This window comes from Musca domestica, unplaced genomic scaffold (assembly GCF_030504385.1).
Source record: "Musca domestica strain aabys unplaced genomic scaffold, Musca_domestica.polishedcontigs.V.1.1 8, whole genome shotgun sequence".
Lineage (NCBI taxonomy): Eukaryota > Metazoa > Arthropoda > Insecta > Diptera > Muscidae > Musca > Musca domestica.
The window spans coordinates 9,985,118-10,010,509 of NW_026712409.1; the positions used below are offsets into that span (position 1 = coordinate 9,985,118).

The 25,392-nt window shown below is 34.1% G+C and overlaps 1 protein-coding gene across 1 annotated transcript in view; it reads right to left on the reverse strand.

Annotated features, from left to right (window-relative positions):
- Positions 1 to 25,392, reverse strand: part of LOC101889276 (tripeptidyl-peptidase 2) — a 251,316-nt gene that overhangs the window by 170,012 nt on the left and 55,912 nt on the right. The window contains exon 13 of the mRNA XM_005174804.4: positions 18,475 to 18,580. Within this exon, the coding sequence (XP_005174861.1) occupies positions 18,475 to 18,580 (106 nt within the window). The remainder of the gene's footprint in view (positions 1 to 18,474; positions 18,581 to 25,392) is intronic.

The following is a 25,392-nucleotide window of genomic DNA, read 5'->3' on the forward strand; positions in this document are numbered from 1 at the left end:
GTATAGAGGAAAAGTTCATCCCCGGATGAACCTTTTTGCCGTATAGGGGAAAAAGTTCATCCCCGGATGAACCTTTTTGCCGTATAGGAGAAAAAGTTCATCCCCGGATGAACCTTTTTGCCGTATAGGAGAAAAAGTTCATCCCCGGATGAACCTTTTTGCCGTATAGGAGAAAAAGTTCATCCCCGGATGAACCTTTTTCCCGTATAGGAGAAAAAGTTCATCCCCGGATGAACCTTTTTCCCGTATAGGAGAAAAAGTTCATCCCCGGATGAACCTTTTTCCCGTATAGGAGAAAAAGTTCATCCCCGGATGAACCTTTTTCCCGTATAGGGGAAAAGTTCATCCCCGATGAACCTTTTTCCCGTATAGAGGAAAAGTTCATTCCCGATGAACCCTTTTCCCGTATAGAGGAAAAGTTCATTCCCGATGAACCCTTTTCCCCTATAGAAGAAAAGTTCATCCAGGGAAAAGTCAATCCCTGATGAACCTTTTTCCCTCTACGGGAAAAGTTCATCCCCGATAAAAAAAAACTTCTGCTTAGAGAATCCACTGTCTCCATTACATATCCGAACTCTGGACATTAAGTATTTAGTTATTTTTTCAAACTAGATTCAATTCCGAACTGTCAAATGAGTCTGACATACAGTAAATTATCCTTGGATAAAATTCTATTTTCATAAATTCTAATTTTTCATTTCTATCAACGCTTGCAGACATGAGTGACACACGCACACACACACAGGAAGGATGTCACTTTGGTCAATTCTTATTTGATTTCATTAACTAATTTGGAAGAAGGACATCATGGCGACGAAGACGGAAGCAGAGACAAGGCCACATTTTGTTGCTTTTGTTTAATTTGATTTAAATATAAGATAACAAACCCAAACACACACATTCGACTGCACAAATACATATTGAAAAGCCCTGGACATGGTGCCGCCAGGGAAGGGGAGCCCAGCACCCCACAGACTCAAGCCGTATGTCTTCATTCATTCGCCCGTCTTCTATTGAAACAAATTGAACTTTTGCCGGATTGTTTACAAAACCTACGGTTAAATTGCTTAATTAATTTAACTTCCTGGGAGAGGGAGGTGAGCCAAGCGAAGGAGCTTATTGCACAAACTAAATTCTATCGTGGCTAATGTGGCAAAGAGGATTATAACCAAGCGGGCGGTCTGTCTGATATCCCACCAAGAAGCAAAAGATTTTAAAGTCATATTCGAGATAAATAAATTCAAACGAACCAACTTTCTCCGGCATGGAGGAGAAAAGAGAAACCGACAGACCAACAGACGCCCCAAGACGACTGATGGCGAAAGAACACACCACCACAAAAACCCAGAAAGAAGAGATTTAAACGTTATTAAATTTCAACAAGTTTAACTTGTGGAGATTATAAAGAACAGTTGTTGTTGCTGTTCTCCCTGTTGTTGTTATTGTAGCACACTATTTGTGCAAATGTTTCATGTTCCAGTGAAAGACACGAAAATTATGAACGGAAGACAACCGCCGAAAAAAAGGAGAAAGTTTTTAGCTACAAATTAAGAGAAGAACAGCAGCATTCACGCATTCAGAGCATCCTGGCCATGAATGGTGGCCAATGAATGAATGAATGCACAAAAGCCTGACTACGAATGCCATGAATGACCGACCATTTGTAAAAAAAAAACTTTTTGCAGGAAAATCTAGTCGAAGGAAACAGGACCTTTTTACTCCAACCATTATGTGCGAGATATGGATTAAGATTGTGTTTTGTCAAAAATTAACAAAAGAAATACGGTAACGAAAAAAGGGAACGACAAGATGGATTTCGTTGGCACCCTACCTTCATAAAACAAGGACAATTTATCGGGTATGAACTTTTTCCATAAATGAAACTATTCATCCAATATGGGAAAAAGTTCATTCAGGCTGAACTTTTCCTCTATACCGTAAAAATTCATCGGGGATGAACTTTTCCCACATAGGGAAACATTCACATGTGGCTGTACTTTTCCGCAATTGTAAATTTTCCAAGGATAAAAAAATCCAAAGAACCATCGACCTTTAAGCGCGATATATTAAATATTTTTCATAAAGAACCTTCGGGCAATTAATCGTGAATTTTAAAGAATTTTTCTCCGAGGATTTAAGTTTAATGGATTTTTTAATAATTAGTTTTAAATGACCTTTGACATTTTAAACTTAAATTTTTAAAAATATTTTTAAAGAACCTTCGGCGTCCTAAATGAGGATTTTTTAAAAATTTTCTTGAAAGGCCATTAACCTTTTAAACGAGGATTTTTTTAGGACCTTCTTTCCCTAATATGCGGATTTTTTCTTTAAAGACCTTTGACCATTTAAACTTCTAGTTTTGTATATGGGTCTTCTACTCACTAAATGTAGATCTATTAAGAATTCTTCTGAAAAGACATTTAAATCCGTAAACATGAATTTTTAATTTTTTTCTTAAAGGACCATTGACCCAAAAAATTACGTTTTTTTAGAATCTTTCTTAAACGACAGTCGAACCATTAATCATGCATTTTGTAGGATTTTTTCTGAAAGGACCTTCGACAACTAATTGATTTTTTAAATTTCTGGAAGGGACTTACACCTTTAAAACGCTGATTTTGTTTAAAGGACTATTGACGCATCAAAAGTGATTTTTTTAAGAATTGGTCTTAAATTTTCAGGTTTTTTTTTTTTCTTTAAGGGTAGTCGGTCGGGGTCTCAAACTTGGATATCTTTTTTTTTATTTATTTATTTATTTTTTTTTTTTTTTTGTTTAACCTATTAGATTATTATTATTTTTATATTAAATTATTTATTCTGCAGGACCGTGATTTTTTTAAGATTTCCTCAAGTACCTTCGGCCCCTAAAACATGGATTTTTTAAGAATTTTTTCTTCGAACTTCGAAGAACAATGTTCATCTATGTCCAATAGGACCATCTGCGTCGTAAGTATTTTCCTTGAAGGACCTTTGACCCATTAAACGTTGACATTAAATGATTTTGTTTCAAAGGACCTTCGGTCTATCAAGGGATATTGAATGATTCTTTGTTGAAGGACAATCGGCTTTATATAGGTCGAATTTTAACGACTTTTAATGGCTTTTAATGATTTAACGGCTCCATTAAACGTGGATATTTTAAGAAGATTTTTCAAAGGAGCTTCGGTTTATTAAACGTGGATTTTTGAAGTATTTTGCTTAAGAAGCCTTCGAACCATTAAACGCGAATACTTTATTTATTTATTTATTCATTTTTTTTTTTTTTTTTTTTGTTTTTTGAAAAGCAGTCAGAGATTCAAACTTGGATATATTTTATTTTTTCGTTCGACCTATTTGATGTGTATTTATTCTGCAGGGTTTTAGGCCCATACCAGTGATTTTTTTAAGATTATTTCCTCAGGGACCTTCGACCCTTAAAACATTGATTTTTTAAGATTTTTTCTTGCAACTCAAATTATGTAAATGATTTATTGAAAGATGTCCTCAGGACCATTGGCAGCATAATTATTTTCTTTTAAAGACCTTCGACCTATTAAAAGCGGACATTGAATGGATTTTTGTTAAAGGACTTTCGGTTTTTTAAACTTGGATTTCTTTCATTTCTTGCGAAGGACAATTATTAGATTTTTAATGGCCTTTTCTTGAAGGACCATTGGCTCCATTAAATGTGGGTAAAAGAATATTTCTCAAAGGACCTTCGATACATAAAATGTGGATTTTTCAAGTATATTTCTTAAACGTGAATATTTTAACATTTTTTCTTGTTTGGAAGTACCATAGACCATACCATAAGTACTCTTGTTTAAAAAAAATCTTGAAGGACTTCCTGCCTCTTAGGCCTGGATTTCTAATAATACTAGTGTGGAGGACCTCATTAAAGGTGGATTTTCAAGTTCCATCGACATCAAAACTGGGGAAAATTGAGAATTTATATTGCAAGACCTTTGGGATCTTGAACCTGAATTTTAAAGCATATTTTGAAGGACTTTTGGCTCATTTAACGTTGTTTTGTAGGAATGTTTCTCAAAAGACCCACCACACGAAAGGACCTGGGATCTAAGGTAAACCTGGAGAGTTTTTCATCAAGGACCTTAGGCTGCTTAAAGGTGGATATTTTTAAGCATTGAACGTTGATATGGAATGATTTTTTTTCTTAAAAGTCCAACCAATGGCCTTTATAGCCTGGAGTTGTAAGATATTTTTTGAAGGACTTTTGACTCATTTTACGGTGAACGTGAAGAATTTTTTGGAGAAGTTCCTTGGGCTTCTTAAATGTAGATATTATTAAGAATCTTTAGTGCCTTTAATGTGAATGTTTGAAATAATTTTGTTTAAAAGTGGACTTTTAAGATTGCTTTTCAAAATGATCTCAGATCCATAAAACGTGATTTTTTTGGAATTTTTTAAGGTTTTCGTCAGCATGGAAGTGCACTTTTAGGAATCTTTTTGGAGCACCTTTTGTTAAGTAAAAAGTTTTTTTTTTTTTTTTCTTGAAAACATCTCGTAAAGGACCATTAAAATAGTTTTTTTTTTTTTTTTTTGGAATTTTTCAGAAGGGGAAAATCGGATCTATAAAATTGGATTTTTTAAGAATTTTTCTTCAAGAACCATCCGCCCCCAAAGTGAACTTCTTAGGCAAAAATTCTGGCCTCCAAATCTTGGAATTTTTTACGATTTTTATCTCGAAAAATCATCGATTCCAATAAAGAGCATTTTTACAATGCTTTGGGTACCCCAAAACTTGAACTTCTTAGGCTTCCAAATCTTTTTCACGAAGGATCATCAACTCCAATAAAATAGACTGTAAGCAATTTTTCTAAAGGACTTTCAAACCACTGAATGACTAGCGGCCCCCCATCGTGAACTTTTTGGGAAACATTTCTGGCCCCCAAATCTTGGATATTTAACGATTTTTTTCTCGAACGATCATCGACTCTAATAAGGCGGATTTTTAAACAATTTTTTTAAAGGACCTTCGACCCATTAAAACTTGTTTTTTTTTAATTTTTCGTGAAGGGTCACGACCTGAAAACTTGATTTCATATGACTTTTTAGTATCACTTACCCTTTTCTTTTGAATTTTTATCTTTGTAGTATTGTCCACCCTTTTCTTTTGAATTTTAAGATTTTTGAAGGATCAATGACCCCCATTAACGTGAGCTTTTAGGAAAGTGTTCCTAAAGAACAACGGCCATCATAAATATTTAATAAGTTTTCAAAATTTTATTGAAAAAGAGGTGTCATAAAGTGAATAATTTAAGATTTTCCTGAAGAACTTTCGTGTTTTTAACGTGTTTTTAACGTGTTTTTTTTTTTTTTTTTTTTGAAATTTTATTCCATCGGTTCCAATTTTTCTTGAAGATCAAATACACCCATAATTGTGATATTAAAGAATATTTCTTGACAGGATACTTTTTTTTGGGACCAATCACTATTAATTAATTTTTTAAAGTAAAATCAGTCACATAATTTATTGGAAGGACCTTTAGAAGGCCTGAAAATTCTAGAAAATTGTATTTAAATTTTTTATTATTTATTTATTTAAATTTTTTTATTTATTTATATTTTTTTTCATTATTTAATTTATTTATATTTTTTTTATTAATTTATATTTTTTTATTTATTTATATTTTTATTTTTTTTAATTATTTTATTTATTTATTTTTTATTTATTTATTTTACATTAAAATCAGTCTCATAATTTATTGGAAGGACCTTTAGAAGTTAATAATTTTCCATATCTATGAAAAAATTAGTTGCAGTGGATTATTTCTTTTTAGAAAATTGTATTTCAGTTTTTTTTATTTTTTTATCTATTTATATTTTTTTTATTATTTAATTTAATTATATTTTTTATTTATTTATATTTTTATTTTTTATTTATTTATTTTATTTTTATTTATTTTTTTATTTATTTTCTATTTTATTTTTTTTTTCATAGTAAAATTTATTTATATATTTTTTTATTTTTTATTATTTAATTTATTTATATCTTTTTATTTATTTATATTTTTATTTATTTATATTTTTAATTTATTTATATTTATATTTTTTTTTTTTTGTTTATATTTTTTCTCTATTTTTATTTTTTTATTTTTTAAATATTGTTTATCTATTTATGTTTTCTTATTTTTATTATTCAATTTATTTATTTTTTTATTATTTAATTAATTTATATTTTTTATTTATTTATATTTTTATTTATTTTTATTTTTTATTTATTTATTTTATATTAATTATTTTTTATTTAATTTTTTTTTTTCATAGTAAAATTTATTTATATTTTTTTATTTTTATTTTTTATTTTTATTTATATTTTTTATTTATTTATATTTTTTATTTATTTATTTTATTTATTTTTTATTTATTTTTATTTTATTTTTTTCATAGTAAAATTTATTTATATTTTTATTATTTAATTTATTTATATTTTTTTATTTTTTTTTATATTTTTTATTTATTTATATTTTTTATTTATTTATTTTTTATTTTATTTTTTTTTAATAGTAAAATTTATTTATATATATTTTTTAATTTTTTATTATTTATTTATTTATATTTTTTTATTTATCTATATCTTTTTATTTATTTATTTATTTTTTTTTTTTTATTTATTTATTTTTTCTTTTTTTATTGTAAAATTGAAAATATTTCCCTCAACGACATGAGAAACCGATATCGCCCTCCGGCATTTTGTTGCGGCCATCATAAATCCCCGATAAAGCCGACATCGTTAAGCTTTAGTTTCTTTGCCGAGTCTTTATTTCCAACAGAATGCCCTTCATTTAGCGAAACATTAAAGTGAAGCAAAGTAGGAGGGAAAAAATAAAGCGAATACTATAATGGAAAGCTACACGCTGTAGTGAAGAGGCGATTGCTTAAAACGTTGAGTGGCTTGGACAAGAACAACAGCACCAACGGCAGGCAGCAGCAATAATGGAAAAGGATGATGTTGATGACGACGAGGACGACTACTACGATGATGATGACACCCTAGTGTTACGGTATTTGAACTTTGCCAGAGCAAATATAAAAGAATAAGAACTGAGAAGAATAAAAAATCAACAACAAATAAAAATAAAATACCAAGCGACAAGGACGAATTTATCCCCCCTCCCAGCTCAGCAGAAAGTTCTTAGAACCAGCCGCCATCAGAGAGGCAAGGCAGCAACCCAAAAGCAAAGTGCTTTGGGAACTCGAATCAGACCAACAAAGCTCAAACCAAATGTTAAACACTCACTTTTCAACAATAATATCAACAATGGTGGGGAGGGGAGCAGGGGGGAGAGGCAAAGAGGGAAAACGACATTGGCAACGACAATGACAAAAATCACACCAAAAAGCAGTACTCGGAGAAATGCGACAGAGAGACAGACAGACAGATATACCCAGGGACCGACAGACAGTCAAAGATTCGAGCTAAATGATTCAAAGAAAAAGAGGAAATAAATGAAAAAAAAAAAAAAAAAAAACAACAGCAGAGGAAAAATCGCAACAGAATAGGCAGATAATACTCATAATGGGTTCGGTAACAGCAACACAAAAAAAACAACAACATAATAATGGGCAACAAAATTAGAACAAGAAACGCAACTTAACTCAACATGCCGGAATCCTGGCAAAAGGGCGAAAGGGAGAGGGGAGTTCCTGGACCAAAGAAAAGAGGGGAACAACAGAGCAACACTTCACCAGCACCAGTGGACCGACCACTTTTAATACAACAAGAAAAAACCAGCCTTAGATGAAAGGAGTAGAAAAAAAAACGAAACACGGGAAGACATGAACAAACGTGTATATGACCAGTCGGCCACATAGCCAACTAACCAAACAACCAGTTATCCAGCTACTCTTGTCTACTGGTGGTGGACCGCAGGCCCTGAAGAGACTTTTAAGAAAAAAAAAAAATCCCAGAATGCAGCAGAAGGGCTGTACGAACGGATTTCCTCACTTAAGGACTGCCATGTCCAGCCCCTGCATTTGGGGAATTCCTGCAACAAAACTGCAATGCCCAATCAAATGCCAAGTTGGCCAGCCGTTGGAGCTGAGAGTTTGCCTTTTTTGTCGAAAGGGGGAACAGCTATGCAGCAGAAAAAACAGAGCTCACAAGGATAAGAAAAGGCAACGGAAATTGGCCTAATTTGGACACTGGTTATCACTGGAGTAAAAATGTGGGGTAAACGTGTTTATTCCGAATTAACATTTTTTTGGTTTTTTGGTACTTGAGAGGAGAGGAGTTGTTTGTTTGGAGAAAATAAACAATACCGAGGGGGAAAAGAGGGCAAGAACTTTAATTTTCCAAACAGGAATTTAAAAATGCACTCAAGTGAGCTCTATTTTAATTGAAGGACTATCAAAACTATACGCGTGATGTTTGTAGGAAATCATTTTTTGGAGGATTATTTTTTTAAACCTTCGAGAACCTTTGCCTCTTTTTTTCTGGAGTTTTAAGATTGATTTTATAAAAGACCTTTAACCCATTAAACGTCTTCTTGTGGATTTTTAAGATTTTCGAAGGACTAACCTATTTAAGATCAGGTACTTGAGAGGAGAGGAGTGGTTTGTTTGGAAAAAATAAACAATACAATAAACGTGTTCTTGTGGATTTTTTTGAAGGTTTTCGAAGGACTAACCAATTTAAGATCTAATACTTGAGAGGAGAGGAGTTGTTTGTTTTTGGAGAAAAAAAAAACAATAAAGAGGGCTGAAATGTTGGCAACAACTTGAACTTTCCAAACAAGAATTTAAGTGAGTTCTACTTTTTTTTAAGGACTATCAAAGCTATACTCGTGATGTTTGTAGGAAATCATATTTGGTGGTCCTTTGGGCTGAGGTTGTTTTAATTTTAAGAAGTTTTTTTGAGGGACCATTAACCCCATTGATGTGCTGTTTTTAACCTGCCTGATTTTTAAGGACCATTCGCCCTGAAAAGTATATTTTTTTAATTTCCTAATCCCTGAAAATACCTCGGTCACACAATTGTGGATTCTGTAACTTTTTTTTATTTTTTCAACCATGGACAAAACCGGGTTTAGTGTAAACCAGTTAAAAAAGTATTAGTCGGTTTTGCCGATAGATGTATACCCTAAGCCAATGTCCGATTATTTAAATATATTTTGACTTCTATTTTGATTATTCAAATTGTTCACGCCAATATTGTCAATTTCGTATCGGACCTTACAAATACTGCGACGTGCCAGCTTTGGACTACATCGCTTTGTATGGGATATGGGATACATACATCGCTTTTTGAGTGTGATTGAGGTATAGATATAGTCGACCGAAGTATTACATTTTCAGAAGGAGTGGACCGATTGCCATTCTCCGAACTCGATCTAAGTTTTAAAATAATATTACGATGTACCAAGTTTGGACCAAATAGGATACTCCCTTCGAGAGTTATCGTGCGCACCAGCCAGACAGACAAACAGACGAACATCGCTAGATCGACTCCTAATGTCCAGAAACGGATTTGCTCCAAAGAGACCTAAAACCGTTATTTTGATGAAGCACGTTTTTCAATGTGTTTTTTTTTTTTGGAATTTTTTTTAGAAAGGTTCTAAAATTCGATGAAAAGTTCTAAAATTGAAATACTTTGTTTTGAGCAAACGGAATTAGTTAGAATTCTGAAAATTCTAAAATTATACTACATTTCTAAAATGGTACCATTTGGTGTTTAGCTAAAAACTTGAAATTTCGTATGAAAATCAAGATGGGAAAGAAGGTTTGATATATGAAGATGGTGGTGGAGATATGTACTAAGTGTGCGAATTTTGCTAAATGGTACTAAATTTGGTAATTCGAAATGTTATTATTGGGGTCCCTGTTGAGGGGGTTGAGAAATTTGGAGTGAGAGTCTTTGATGTTGTGCACGATAGACAAAGTGAAAGTCATCAGCTTGAGATTTGGTGGTGGTTCGGAAATTCTTTCTATATTAGTGCAAAAAGTAATAAATGGTACTAAATTTGGTATTGGATGTAGGGAAAGGGCTAAATTCCTCTTATTTGATATTGAGTTTTCCGTTAGTATCTGGAATTGAGAGGTGATTTTGGAAATGTGTCGTATAATTGTACAAAAAGTACTAAATATTACTAATTTCGGTATTGGTTGAAGGGATAGGGCTAAAATGCTGAAATTTGATATTGAGATCTCTGTTGATATGTGGAATCCTCAAATTTGATATGGACGTCCCTGTTGTTAGCTGGAAACGAGATATGGGGATGGTTTTTGGAAATGTGTACTATATATTGTACTAAAAGTACTAAAAAGTAGCAAATTTGGTGTTGGGTGATGGAATAGAACTGAAATCCCAAAATTCGATAGGAATGTCGCTGCTGGTGTCTGTGCTTGAGAAGGGGCAGGTTTAGGATATGCTTACCATACCATTAATAGCACTTCATTTGGCAATGGGAGAAATTACACAGCTGAAATCCTGAAAAAAATGTGAAACGTGAATTCTTGAAGGAGCTGCTGTCGCTTAGATGTGTACTTTTTTCAAGGACCTTCGGCTACTCAAAAAGCGACTTTTTAGGAATGTTTTTAAAATTTAATTCTGAGATTTTAAGAAATTTTTGCAAAAGGATCTTTTAAGATTTCATTTGAAGGACTATCGAGGCACTAATCTAAGCCTATTTATTAATGAATTATAGGTCCTACAAACCTTTGGATTGCTGAAGATTTTTTTCTTGAAGGAATTTCGATCCCTTAAACGTAGAGATTTTACATTTTTTAGGAAATTTGAAGGTTCACCAGCCCCATATTTCTGAGATTTAAATAAATTTTCAAAAAGGATTAGGCCCGCAAATCAAGGATTCTTTAAGATTTCTTCATAAAGGACTATCGAGCCACAAATCTAAGGACCTCATAAACCAAGATATGTTACCTATTTTTTTAAGGAACTATAGTCCTATAAAAGTGGTTTTTAAAGATAGACTTTTGAAGAACCTTCGGGTTGTTGCAGATTTTTTTTTCGTAAAGGACCTTCTTTAACCCCTTAAACGTTGATATTTAATGAATTTTTTTTAAAATTGAATTTTTTATATATTTTTTTAGGAAATTTTACTTTGCCCCACAACCTTGAGATTTTAATGGAATTCATATTTTTTTCCAATTTTTCCTGAAAAGTCATTTACTCATTAGTTGCACACTTTCCCCTTTAAAGCCACATACAGACACAACTTTAATTTTAAACGGCCTCTCTCTAAATTCCCATATCATTTTACCATATTTTCGAATATACGAACCCATCCTTGGGAGGCAAGGTAGAAAGGAAGGAAGGAAATGATGATTAATTAGAGCAAACAACAAACCAATTGAAATTCCATCACATTTGAGATGGAAAAATTTGAACATTCAATATTTGTAGATAGATGTATTAAATGCCTTTCAATTGCTCTCATTTAACACCCCTCCCCGGCCAAATACTTAACACCACCCCACCCCAGAACAGCTCCTTCCCCAAGCAACAACAGACAAATTTAATGAAGCACATTCTCCTCCATTATGATTATCAACAAATACTCAAATTACGGAATTGAATTGCATTTTTCGGAATACATGAAACTTGTGTGCAGCACAAACCTGGCTGACTGACAGGCAGGCAGGCCGACAGACCACATTACGAATATTCAAAAGGGGGGCCGGCGCTTCAACACATTAAAGCAACCAGGCACCAAGAATAAGTAGTTCAGAGAAACTACACAGCTATACCAAGAAACAGGAAGATGGAGAACAGGAGAGAACATTTCAACGCCAGGATTTCAACATGTCCGTTTGTCCGTCTGTCTGTCCATTTGTGGGCTCTTACCAACAACTACAACTAATAATGTGGTAACTGTAGTGGTCATAAATGGAAGAACATTAACAGCAACTCACCGAGCGACCGACCGTCTGGCCGACCAACCTGCCAACAAGACAACAAAGTTTAACTAACAACTTTTTTTCCCCCTCTTTGTAGGAACGGAACACCAGGGAAAAAGAGAACGGCAGAGAAAAAAATGTTTCATTTCACACAGAAATTGTAAAAACTATTTAACACTTTGTGTGAAGACAAAAACGTATTAAGGATAAAAGGTTGTGGTCAGTTGGATGGACCGTGGGATACACTACTCGGAAAAAAATGTTCGATATTTGAAAACATTGGGAATATCATTGAAGAACTTTAAAAAGCAAGGTTAATCCTATGAAGAATCTTTAAAAAAATTAAATAATTTTTTTCATGAAACTTGAAAAACTATAAGTAATCGACGTATGAAAATATGCTTCACGAAAATCGAAGAATGTAACTCAGGGAGTCCACGGACGAAATTAGAAAAAAAATTAAAGGGTCTTCGAATAAGAATTATTGAAAACTCATCATTTTAAAGACCTTAAGTCCATAATACAAAATTTTAAAAGATTAACGATTTCCACATAAGATTGAATTTGTTTGAAAATCCATCTTTAAATCTAATTTTCCAACATCCCTGACTTCAACTTTAGGGACCTTGGAATCAGTTTATAAAAAATCCGCAATTTCTCCTCCAAGGGCCTCCGTTAAATACTTTGAAAATCTCAGATTTCGGTTTCAGACAACCTAGAACAGTTTTCTAAATATCCGATTTGAGGTTCTAAGCTCCTGCGATTTAAGCTCCTTTGAATTTGAAACAATTGTCCTTTAAATCCACGATTATAGCTCCCTCGATTCTGGAACTCAGCAATTGTAGATTCTGATGTCCATAAAAAAACCTCTTAAAATTCACGATTATAGTCCTTGACAAAGCTCGCCCGCTTCAACAAAGTTTTAAATTTGCGATAGTAGCACGTGTTTGGTCCTGATATTTACAAAATCGACGTGCTTACAAAAATTAATTGAAGTCCTGAAAAATGAATTTGAATGCTTGAAAATATTATTTGACACTACAACAGCTCCTTGAACAACCGGTTCCTTGAAAAAAATGCTTTATAAATCCACGATAATGGGTCCTAGACTTTTCGCAAAAAAAAAACTTTATGATATGCACAATTGTACCTCCGAATCAAACCAAAATTCCGCAATAAGAGTTGTTGGGGTTCTTAAAAATCATTTATGAAATACAGGATTAAAGCACTTGGGATCCCTGGAAAATCTTTTTTAAGACATTACAGTATGACTCCTGTAATCCTTGAAAAAAAGTTATCTATTAAAACCAAGCTTATAGTTCCTGTGGTTATTAAAAAAATTATACATTCCATGTTTATGGTTCATGGTATCCCTAAAAAAAAACTCCTGGGTCCTAGAACCAGTTCTTTGAAAAATTGAAAATTTTGGTTCCGCGTTTCTGATCTTGGCTCCTGGGTTCCTGAAAGGTTTCCACGGTTATGGATATTGGGTTTGTAAAACAAATTTTTACAGATCTCCTGGGATCTGATTTATGTCTCCCGAGTTCCTTTGGAGATTCTTTACGAAATCCACAATAATAGCTCCTGGGATCCTTGAAAAATCATTTATAACATCCGGTATCACAGCACAGCAGCACGATTATGACTCTTGGGGCCATTGAAAAAATTCTTTATGCAATCCATGTTTATGCTACATGGGATATAAAATTCAAGATTGTGACTCCTGGTAGTATTGAAGAAAATTCTTCATAAATCCACGTTTATGACTTCTGGGATCCGATTTATGTCTCCTGAGTCCCTTGGATGATTCTTGACGAAGTTCTTTACTAAATTCCTGGGGTCCTTGAAGAAAATCTTTATAATATCCACGATTATGGCTACTGGATTTTTGAAAAATATATATAAAACCGCAATATGGGTCCTGCGGTCTTCAAAAAAACCAGAGAGAAAGGCTCTAGGGTCTTTTAAAACAAAAAACTCCATATAAAATTCACGACTATGACTTCCAGGGTCCTTGAACCAATGATTCCTGGAGTTTGAGAACAAATGATGGCTTCTGTGGTCGTTATGGGTCGTGGATCTTCAAAAAAGCGACGATTATATCTTCAGAGACATTAAAAAATTCTTTATAAAATCCACGATTACAGTTCCTGGTAGGATCCCATAATAAACTATTTTTAAAATTACGGTTTCGGTTCCTGGAGACCTTAAGAAACTCTTTATTAAGGTTGACCTTGTGGCTCCTGGGATGCTTTATTTTTTTTTATATATTCACAACTATGGCTCTTAGCGTCCTTGAATCAATCATTCATAATCCTCGTTTATGGCTCCTGGAGTCCTAGAAAAAATTATGGCTTCTGGGGGTCCTACAATTTTTTTATATTTAATATTTAAAAATTCAAGATTATGGCTCCTTTGGTCCTTAAATTAATAAAAACCGCGATTATCTTTGAATAAACTCCTTATTTATAGCACCTGGGATCCTTTTATAAAATCCTTATATATTTCGTATTTATGGCTCCTGGGATCCTGGAAAAAATCTTAGTAAAATCCACGGTTATGGTCCTTGAGATCCTTGAATAAAATCCTTATATTCATTGGAGCTCCTGCTGGGGTTCTTAAAAAATCTTTCTGCCTGGCCTCTTGAGTTCCTAGAAAGATGTTTTACGTATCCACGATTATGGCTCCTGGGGCCTTAGAAAAAAAATATTAAATCCAAGGGTATGACTCCTACAGTCCTCTACAAAAAAATCTACGATTTACGTTCCTGGGATGCTGGAACACTTGAAAGAAATTCTTTATAAAATCCACAAATGTGGCTTCAGGATCCAAGTTCTTTATAAAATCCAGGATTATCGCTTCTTTAAATAATCCACGATTAAGGCTCCTGTGACCCTTGGAAAATTCTTTATGTAGTCCACGTTTATAGCTTCTGGAAGTCTTTGAAGAAATACTTCATAAAACCTGCGATTATGGCACCTGCGATCCTGGAAACAAAATTTTATAAAATCCAAGATCATGGCAGTTGGGGTCCTTGGAAAAAAAAACATATCAAAAATTGCAAAATTTAAGACTCGTGGGATTCTTGGCTCTAGTCCTGAATATAAAAATCGAAAGAAAAATTAAAAAAAAAATTCGATTACTGTTCCTTTTGTTCATGAGAATATCTTTCCAAAAATATCTGATTATAACTGCGGAGGTTAAGGGAGAAAATTCGTTGCAATATCGATTGTTATAGTTCCTGGTATTCGTGACAGCTCCTGGAATCCTTTGACAAATTTCCGATCATAACTGCTGCGTTGTTTAATATAGCTGCATGGGTCCTTGACAATATTATTTAAAAATCCATGATAAAAGCTTGCTCATGCCTCCAAAAATATAACTCCATTGAAAAAAAAAATACTTTGAAAAATTCACGGGTCCTTGAAAATACGATTAGAAGATCCTCGGTTCCTGGAATTTGTGATAGCACCTGGAATGCTTTGTCAAATTTCCGATTGTAACTCCTGCGTCTTTAAATATATTTGCACGGGTCTTTGACAATAGTCTTTTGAATATCAATGATAACAGCTTGTCATATAACCAACAAAAAATAGCTACTATGAAAAAAAAAATGCTTTGAAAAATCTACGTAAGATCCTCGGTCCATAACAATAATCTTCAAAAATTCATAATGGTATCCCAAAAAGTCATTGTGAAAAAATTCCATGAAGCCAACAATCAGAGACCAAGATCCAATGGAATCCTTTCAAAAGCAAAATATTTTCAATACATGGGTCCTGGTATAAAAATTCCTTACCAAAAATCGAGATTGTAGTTCCACGGGTGTGCAAAACATTAAAAACCTAAAATTCGCATACAGACAACGTTTAAAGATACAGAGAGATCCTTGAAAATAAATTCCACAAAAATCCACGTTTATAATACCAGGTATCCTTGAAATAAATACTTTAGCTACAGGGGTCCTTGAATAAACATTTCTTATATAAAATCGAGATTGTAGTTCCACAGGTGCTCAAAACATTCAAAAACTAAAAAGCTGCTTGCACGCAGACGACGATTATAGAGATCCTTGAAAATAGGTTTTAGTAAAATCCATGTTTATTATTCCAGGCATCCTTGAAAAGAGTACTGTAATAATAAAAAAAATTAAAATAATAAAAATTTTATAAAAAAAATAATTAAAACCCAAAAATCCACGAAAAATGCTCCAGAGATCCTTAAACCTCGTAGACAAACGAAGAATGTAAATACAGAGAGAACCTTCAAAATAAGTTCCATATAAAAAACACGTTTATAAATCCAGGTATCCTTGAAGAGAATACTTTAGCTACAGGGGTCCTTGAATATTTTTTTTTTTTTTTTATAAAATATCGAGATTGTAGTTTCCTGTGTCCAAAACAATCAAAATCTGAAAATCCGCGAAAATGCTCCAAACGTTCTTAAATTTGGTACATAGACAACGATTATAGAGATTCCTGAAAACAAGTTCCATAAAAATCCACGTTTATAACTCCAGGGATACAGGGAATATTTTTTTTGAAAAACCTAACCTTTTCGTGTCGTTTGAAGGTCATTATTCGTGCCAAAGGTGACCAATTCGAACAAATTTAAAATTATTCTAAACTTTGATGGTATTTCCGATTAGAATTGCTTTCATAGAAACTTATATTTTTAAAATCCTCAAGAATTTTTTCTGAAATAATCCAGGATTCTACAATCGAATGTCTTAAAAACAACAAATCAACCCCAAGGCTCCAAAATGTTCCAAAAATCTATGGTGCTAAAAAAATTCAAAAAAATTACTCTGAACTCAACGATTTTAGTCCTTCTGGTTGTCCTTCCTTTAAAAATCGAATATTTTTAATTTTAATGATCCTTCAAAATTCTTCAAATATTCACTCGTCGAATTTTCAAAATAAGGTCATAAACCAGTAAAGAAAGTCTTAAAGTCGGACGGGCCGACTTTATGATACCCTACACCACTTTGCTAATTTAGTAGAACTGCGCATAACAATTAAAAGTTTTTATGGGAGAATTCAATCATACACGCTATGATTATAATTATAACTTAAAATTCAAAGGACTAAATATGCCGAAGCATATGTATCTTCTAAATTCGGACTTGTATTGCACATTTGGTGCACAATAAATTTGAAATCGGATAAAAATATGTATGGGAGCTATATCCAAATCGGAACCGATCTCGATAAAATTTGGCAAAGATATTTCTGACCTGTATTTGATATTTCTCCCTGAATATCATTGTTACGGAGTGCATATTGCGGCTGTGGGTAACAAATCGGGAGCTATAGCTATATCAGAACCGATCTTCAGATCCAAATTTGATATACTAGCTTCTAGACTCAATTCGGTCGAAAGTGCCGAATTTCATCCAATTTGGCAAATATTAGACGTTTGGTGCACAATCAAAGGTAAATCGGACGAAGTTATGTATGGGAGCTATATACAAATCTGAACCGATCTCGATAAAATTTAGCAAATGTATTTCTGAGCTGTATTTGATATATTTCCCCAAATATTGTTGTTACAGAGTGCATATTACGGCTGCGGAGGATAAAAATAACAAATCGGATAAACAATATATATGGGAGCTATAGCTATATCTGAATCGATTTCGAATTTCAAATTTGGCATACTTACTTTTCGGCCTGATTTGGTTGTATGTGCAAAATTCCATACAATTCGGGCTGATATTACACGTTTGGTGAACAATAAAAGGCAAATCGGACGAAGATATATATGGGAGCTATATCTAAATTTTGACCGATTATCGCCAATTTCAATAGGTTTCAATAAATGCGAACTGTACATTGTTTACAAGAATACATGGACAGACGGACGGACATACATAAATCGACTCAGAATATGATTCTATGCAGATCATCAAAAGGAACTATGGGTCTATCTCATTTCCTTTAGCCTATTACAAACAAATGCACAAAGACGTAATACCCTGACCACCTTGTGGTGTAGGGTATAAAAATCCAGCAAAGCATCTCTTTTGTAGGAAACAAACCCATTATGTCTTCCCCGGCTTATGAAGTAGGGTATAAATGCGAAAACTTTTTTCGGTTAAGTACAAGTTTCCCATTAGTTTTTTTCTTTTTTTGGTTTGTTTTTATTTTTTATTGTTTTTTTTTTTTTTTTGTTTTTTTTTTTTTGAAAAAAAAAAACTGTTGATGTTGGCGCTGCCTTTGGCACCAGCAGCTACTCAAATATGGCAGCTCAATAACCAGAATTATGTTTTTGGACTATTTCTTTTCTTTTTTTTTTGGACACAAGATGAGAACTGCAAAAAAACAAGAAACTTTCCGAAAGAAAAAAACAAACCTTGTTATAGGAATACAATGGTATTTTTGGCCATTGTCAGATTCTTTGTTTGTATGTAGTCTCTTTTTTTAAGTATGCTTATGGGAGATATACGGATATGTATGTTTGTATGTATAGGCACTTGTGTGCGTTCTTAGTTCTAGTTTCAAAATATTATACGAAGTAAAGAGGAGTAAAGAAAATACACTCTTAAATAAAACTACGAAAATCAAATAAACGGAGAAGTAGAAAAAAAATAGAGAAAAAAATAGAAGTACAACTTACATGGACTATTCGACTGGATACCATGGAACTCCAAACTATATTTGATATGACTGCTACCAAAGTTTGACCAGTACTTGGCTATGCACAGTTCAAGTATGTTGTTTTCCTATATAACGGGACACCAAAGAGGCGAAAAAGAAAGAAAAAGAATAAAAAAAAATTGAATGAGTTAGACGAAAAAAAAGGATATATTTATATATTAAATAAAATATTAAGCAAGGGTTAAGGGGTACAGATAACCATAGTCAACTGTTTGAATGATGAGTTGAGGAAAAGGAAAGAAAAAAAGCAGCTCTCCAACTGAATTGCTGAACTTTGTACTTCCCTCCCCTCCTCCTTTGACGACTTTGAGTTTATTTAAAGAACTATTATGTTTGCATTTGGACATTTCCTCATTTTTCTTGCAATTTTCACATTTTTATTTGCTATTTGTATAGCTGCGAGGGAGAGAGAGAGCGCATAAAAAACCAGTCACAATTGTTGATTGCAGAGGGGGGAGGTATTAGGGTGGACAAATTTAAAAAAAAATAAAATATACGAATGCAGTACCAATTTTTTTACAAATATACCAAATTCAAGATTAAAGCTATTGAAAATAGGCTTTGAAAAATCTTAAAAAAGGCTAAAATCTCAAAGTCTTGAAATTTTGCAAAAAAGCCCGATTTTAGCACATGAAATGGCTGTAATATTCTAAAAGCAAGTTAAACAAATGGGGAGGTATCAGAAGGATAGATTCGATATATCGCATCTCCACACCAGATCTTGGGTTATCAAAAATGTTAGGATATGTGAAATATGAAAAGAATTTAATGCTTATTTAAATTTTTTTTTTTTTTTTTTTTGGATACATAATTTTTCAAAATTTTGACCCGCTATGGTGTAGGGACCAGAAGAAGAAGTATTCCGACATATTCCATTTACATACCTGGTCATGTGTTGATGGAAATGTTAAATCTGCCGAGTTTGAAAGGAATCGGATGCTCATTTCACGATTTAATTCATCGCTAATCAAAATTTTGACCCGCTATGTGGGAGGTACCAGAAGGGGTAGACCGATATATCCCATCTTCGGTTCGATCTCTACCATCAGATCTTGTGTAGATGGAAATATTAATACGTACCGGATCGGAATGAAATCGAGGAGGTATCAGAAGGATAGATTCGATATATCGCATCTCCACATTAGATCTTGGGTTATCAAAAATGTTGGGATATGTGAAATGTGAATAGAATTTAATGCTTATTTCATTTTTTTTTTTTTTTTTTTTTGGGAGGTATAATTTTTCAAAAATTTGACCCGCTATGGGGGAGGGACCAGAAGAAGAAGTATTCCCACATTTTCCATTTTTATACCTGGTACCATGTGTCGATGAAAACATTAAATGTACCGAGTTTGAAAGGAATCGGATGCTCATTTCACGATTTACTTCATCGCTATTCAAAATGTGTGAGGTACCAGAGGGGGTAGACCGATATATCCCATCTTCGGTTCGATCTCTACCATCAGATCTTGTGTAGATGGAAATATTAATACGTACCGAGTCGGAATGAAATCGGATGTACTTCATGGATATTCAAAATTTTGACTCTTTGTGGGGAAGGTATTAGAAGGAGTTTACCGACATATCCCATTTTTACTGCTGATCTTGCGTTAGTAGAAATATTTTCATGTGTGTAAGTTAGAGGTCAATCGGACTCTTATTTCACATGTTATAAGAGTTATAATTATTCAAAATGTTAACCCTTTGTTGTGGAGATACCAAAGGAATGGCCCGATGTATTCCACCAAACATAGCACTGGTGCAAATATTAGGATTTACAAAGTTAGAATAAAATTGGATTGTACTTTTTTTTGAAAATTTCGAATTTTTGTGGGGGAGGTACTTGATGGAGTGGACCGATATTGCCCATCTCGATCTAACTTTGACAACAAAAATGACTCCAAATGTCCTGGAACGGATTTGGTTCAAAAAGACCTAAGGTCTAAAACCGTTATTTCGATTAGGTACTTTTTGCCGTATTAAATGATATGTACCCTCTGTAGCCATATGGCTGAAGGTATAAAAATCCACTCTGTTGGTTTATGAAATTTTCCAAATAAATTAGGGATGGTTCTTCGAAAATTGTTCAAAAACGGCGAGCCTTGGTAACATTTTTTTTCACAAATCCAGGATTATGGAATCGAAACCTTTTTAATTTTTCCGATAGACCTTTAAATATGCCCATAATAAATAATCTCAAAAATATGAACGGTAATCCTTAAAAAATTATGGATGAACGTGAAAAGTCTTAGAAAATATAGCCCTTTCAATACCTTTTGAAACTTTTTTAAGCTCCCGTACACCCCAAAAAAAATCAAGTCAAAGAAATTTTCAAAAATTCAGGATTATGAAGCCTAAATTGATAGGTGGATAGACCTTTAACAATTTTCTCCGACTTTCCCTAAAAAAACACTCAAAAAATCCTCTATAATCTTTCAAAAGTTGTTATTAGATGCACGAATTTAAGTCGACGGACAAAGAAACAACTTTAGTTCAGTAAAAACTCTACTATTTTTTTAAAGTTTTTCTAGGAGTAGGTATGTGTACCATGATTCTGGGAAAGGTATATTTTCTTAGGGGACGGACCCGGATATTTAACCCAAAAGTACGGGTCCAAGCCCCTGGTTAGACCAGCTATCATTTGATATCTTAAATAAAATACCTATCCGACAATTGGTCACATTATGGGGTCATTTAAAACGATATATCTAAATCATCGATCACCAGTTTTTTATAAAACCTCCAAAAAGTCGAAAAAGGCCACATAATGGGCATAATATGTAACATATTATAACTTGCTCTCTAGCCTTTACTAAATGCTATTACCTTTCCTGGATCCAGAGATATGAGGTTTTGAAACGTTCAAATATCAGTTGGGTCAAATATCCGTGTATCTGAGTCTGTCCCCCAAGAAAAAAATACTTTCCCAGAATCTGGGAACAAAAACATAACTCTGTTAAAAAATTAAAAAAAAAAAAAAAAAACAAAATAAAAAAAAATCGAGAGGTTTAACTACACAAGACTTAAGTACAGAAAGTTTCTAAAATCCCAGGATAACATCCCCTGGAAATGAACTTTCCATCCTTTTTCAAAAATTCCCGTAAATTCCAGCCCTTAGAAAATTGCACGAACCCCGATAATGCATCACCCCTCCAATGCATCAGAGGTCTTGTTTTATTAGTTGCCTTGTGGGACATAATAATTTATACATGATCCATGTATATAAATATCCTCATATATGCATGTAGATGTTTCGCTAGACATGGGTAGGGGGCGAGGAGTATGTCCAGCTACCACACACCGTTTTTGCTGTTGTTATTGTTGTTATTCTTGTCACATAATACATGTGCGGTCATTACAATTTAAAATAATAACAACTGCACACGGACACGCTAACCATATCAATAAGGAGAAGATTTGCACTGCAATATACTGCGAGTGATTCGAATAGGGTAAATTGGGAGGGAGATGTGAAATGTTGCGAATGGGTTGAAAACTAGTTGTTGAATAAGGTTGGTTCAGTTCAGCGGATCACACCACTATTTGAACCATGATTCAGTTTTTTGAAGTGGATTTTAAGGCAACTCGAGTCGTGGTTTTGGATTGGTCCGGCTCAGGGTTATTTGTAAATATACAGGGTGAGATGAAAAAACTGCAACCAACTTCAGACTGCTGTCATTTTTAAGCCACTCGTCCGACAGCCGTTAAAATTATTCCAGTGACAGCTCATTATATTGTTTACAAGCGTACAGGAGCATTTTGCTGAGAATTTTCCAAGAAAAAAGTTATTCGGGATGCAACTCAAGCGTGATAGTGGGGTTTCTTTGTATTTGGCTGGAAACCACAAGTGGCTATCGGTAGAGCACTCCAGCATTTAAATGTGAATTAATCTTTTGTGTCTCGCACCATCGCTCGTCACCGTGATGCTGGTAGCGTAGCCCAACGTCAAGGAAGTGGACGGAAGAAAATAGTAACGTCAGCAGAAATGGTTCGAAAAATAAACGATTTGATCACCGCCCGCGTCGCAGTAGCCGAAAAATGGCTTTGTGAGCTATAGAAAAATGAACTCGGGACTAGTTGGAGGGCAGAGAGTCCATATAGACGAGCTGGAGGCCAAAGAGTTCTTACAGACTAGATGTAGGCCAAAGAGTTCATATAGACGAGCTGGGAGGCCAGAGGGTTTATATAGACGAGCCAGATGCGAAGGAGTCTGCAGGCCAGGAAGTCTATATAGACGATAAAATGAGCTCGGGGTAAAGCCATTGAAATTCGAAAAAGTGCAAGAACTTACACCGCAACAGAAAGAAAATAGACTCAAAACAGCTAAAGAGTTGCTTCGCTTGGCCGAAAGTGGTGAACTGGCGAATTTAGTATTCTCCTAAGAGAAAACATTCGTTGTCCAGCAGTTTGTAAACAAACAAAATTATCGTGTTTATCGTGTTTATCGTGATCTTGCCAAAGAGGTCAGCTGAAAATGTGCACCTTCGGCCATGTGGCCACCAGACACCAGAACTCAAGCGCCGGCCATGGTGATGGTGTGGGCCGCCATAACAGTCGATGGTCGCTCTCCGCCCGTATTAATCGACCGTGGCATCAGAATAAATACCGAATATTATCGCGAAAATATTCTGGACCTACCAGAACTCAAGCGCCGGCCATGGTGATGGTGTGGGCCGCCATATCAGCCGATGGTCGTTCTCCGCTCGTATTAATTGACCATGGCATCAGAAGAAATGCCGAACATTATCGCGAAAATATTCTGGAGGGTGTATTAAAGCCTTGGGCACGCAAACATTTTGGCCGCAGACCTTGGACATTCCAACAGGACTCACCAGCACCATCGCACTCAGCACGCGCCACCCAAAAATGTTTTGCAAAATAAGGTTCCTCGATTCATTTCCAGCGCACAATGGCCACCAAAATCTCCGGATATCAAACCGTTGGACTATTGTGTCTGGAGTATTTTGGAAAGCAAGATTGGCACTAAAAAAATACCAAAGTGTCGATCACCTCAAGCAAGAGCTTTGCCGGGAATGGGCAAAAATACCGCAGAGCAACATTCGGACAGCGTGTGTGTGGTTTCATTGGCCGTTTGAAGGCAATAATTCATGTCAAAGGTGGCCAATTCGAACAAATCTAAACTTATTTTAAAATTTGATGCTATTTCCGAACTTTTTTGCTTTCATTCAATAAAATTTACAAAAAAAGAAATATGTAAAAATTATGACGTTTGACTTTGTTGCATTTTTTATCTCACCCTGTATATACAGAAATAGAGGTTCTTTTCAAAACCTGGTTCTGTTTGCAGCACCGGTTTGCAGCCCTGCATCAAACAATCCTCTGACAACCAGGTCTCAACATTTTTCCTATTTCCTTTCAATAATCTCCAATTTTTTGAAAAAAAATTTTTTTTTCTCTGCAAAATATTTCGAATGGACCTATTTCTAGGAACTTAACTCAATTTTCTGAAAATGTTGTGAAAAATAATTATTTTCTCTTGGCTGCCATTTTTTGCCATTGAATAAATGCTTGAAATAGGAAACAATGGGCTGTTCATTTCCTTTGGGATTGCTTAAAAGGATATTTAAGTAATCCCTAAGGAAATGAACCAAATTCTGGGAATACGTTTTAAAAACTCCATGTCTTAAAAAATTCTGAAAATGTCCTCTATTTTTGCGAAGAGAATTATTTTCTCTTTGTTACGATTTAGGTTTCCCCTACGTTGCCATCGAGCTAATCTCTTCTGTATCCTTTTCTTTGGAAACTGTATTTCTACTTTCGATTTTGATTTAATTTATTTGTCTTTAACTTTGACACTTTTTCTTTTTAATTGACTAGAGATACTCTCTCTCTGCCTCTCCCCCTCTACCTTACTCAATTGCATTGTGGTGTGTGTGAGAAATATTGCTGCGAAGAGGTGGGGGCGAGAATAAATGTATGTTGATGGCTTGTAGGGGTCAATACAATGACTGTCCTTAACTTATCCTAAACAGCAGGCAGGCAGACAGACAGACGGTTGGATGGATGGACAACAACAAAGACTACAACGACGACGACTGCGACGACTTTTGCAATAAAACTCTCTCAAAGTACTTAGTTTATGTCTTCTTAAGGAGACGTGAGCATCACATATCCACAGACAAGACCACAGCAGAAGACACAGCCAAAGGATCTAATGCAAGCACATATAACAACAATAACAACAACAACAACATTAAGCAAGATGCTCCTTGCTGATGATGATGAAGCAGAAGAAGACGAAAACGAAGAAGAAGAAGAAGCAGCATAAGCATAAGAAATTGCTTTGGAAATATAAATGTTTTTCTAGATAAATGTAAACATGGCAGCTTATAAAGGATAATGAAAAGGAAATAGAGGAGATCAACAAAATATCCTTAAAATGGTAGCCTCTGAGTGTGGCTGTGTGTGTTGTGTGTGTGCTCCAAGATAAGTGGGTGTGTGTTTATTTTTTGCTATACTTGAAAATCTTCATAACTAGTAGACAAGTGGCACCACACACACACCCAAGATAACCTTTGCTTTTTGAAAACTGCAGATGACATAAAACTGCACTTGAACTATGTTACGTTTCCATATGAAGGAAGGAAATATTGAATTGGGAAATTGGATAAAAAAATCGAATTTGGGTATTAGAAGACCTTTTTGGGGTGCTACAGGAAGGTTAATTAAAATAATTAAAAAACTAGCTCTACAATTTCTTGGCTAAAAATCGAAAATTTTCCAAAAAAAAATAAAAAAAAATCTTTAAACAAAAGACACGAAGTAATAATTTGAAAAAGGTCTATAGCTACAACTTAAAACAAAATTTTACGAAAATTAAAAAAAAACAGGGTTGCCCATTGGGAAGCTTTTTCAA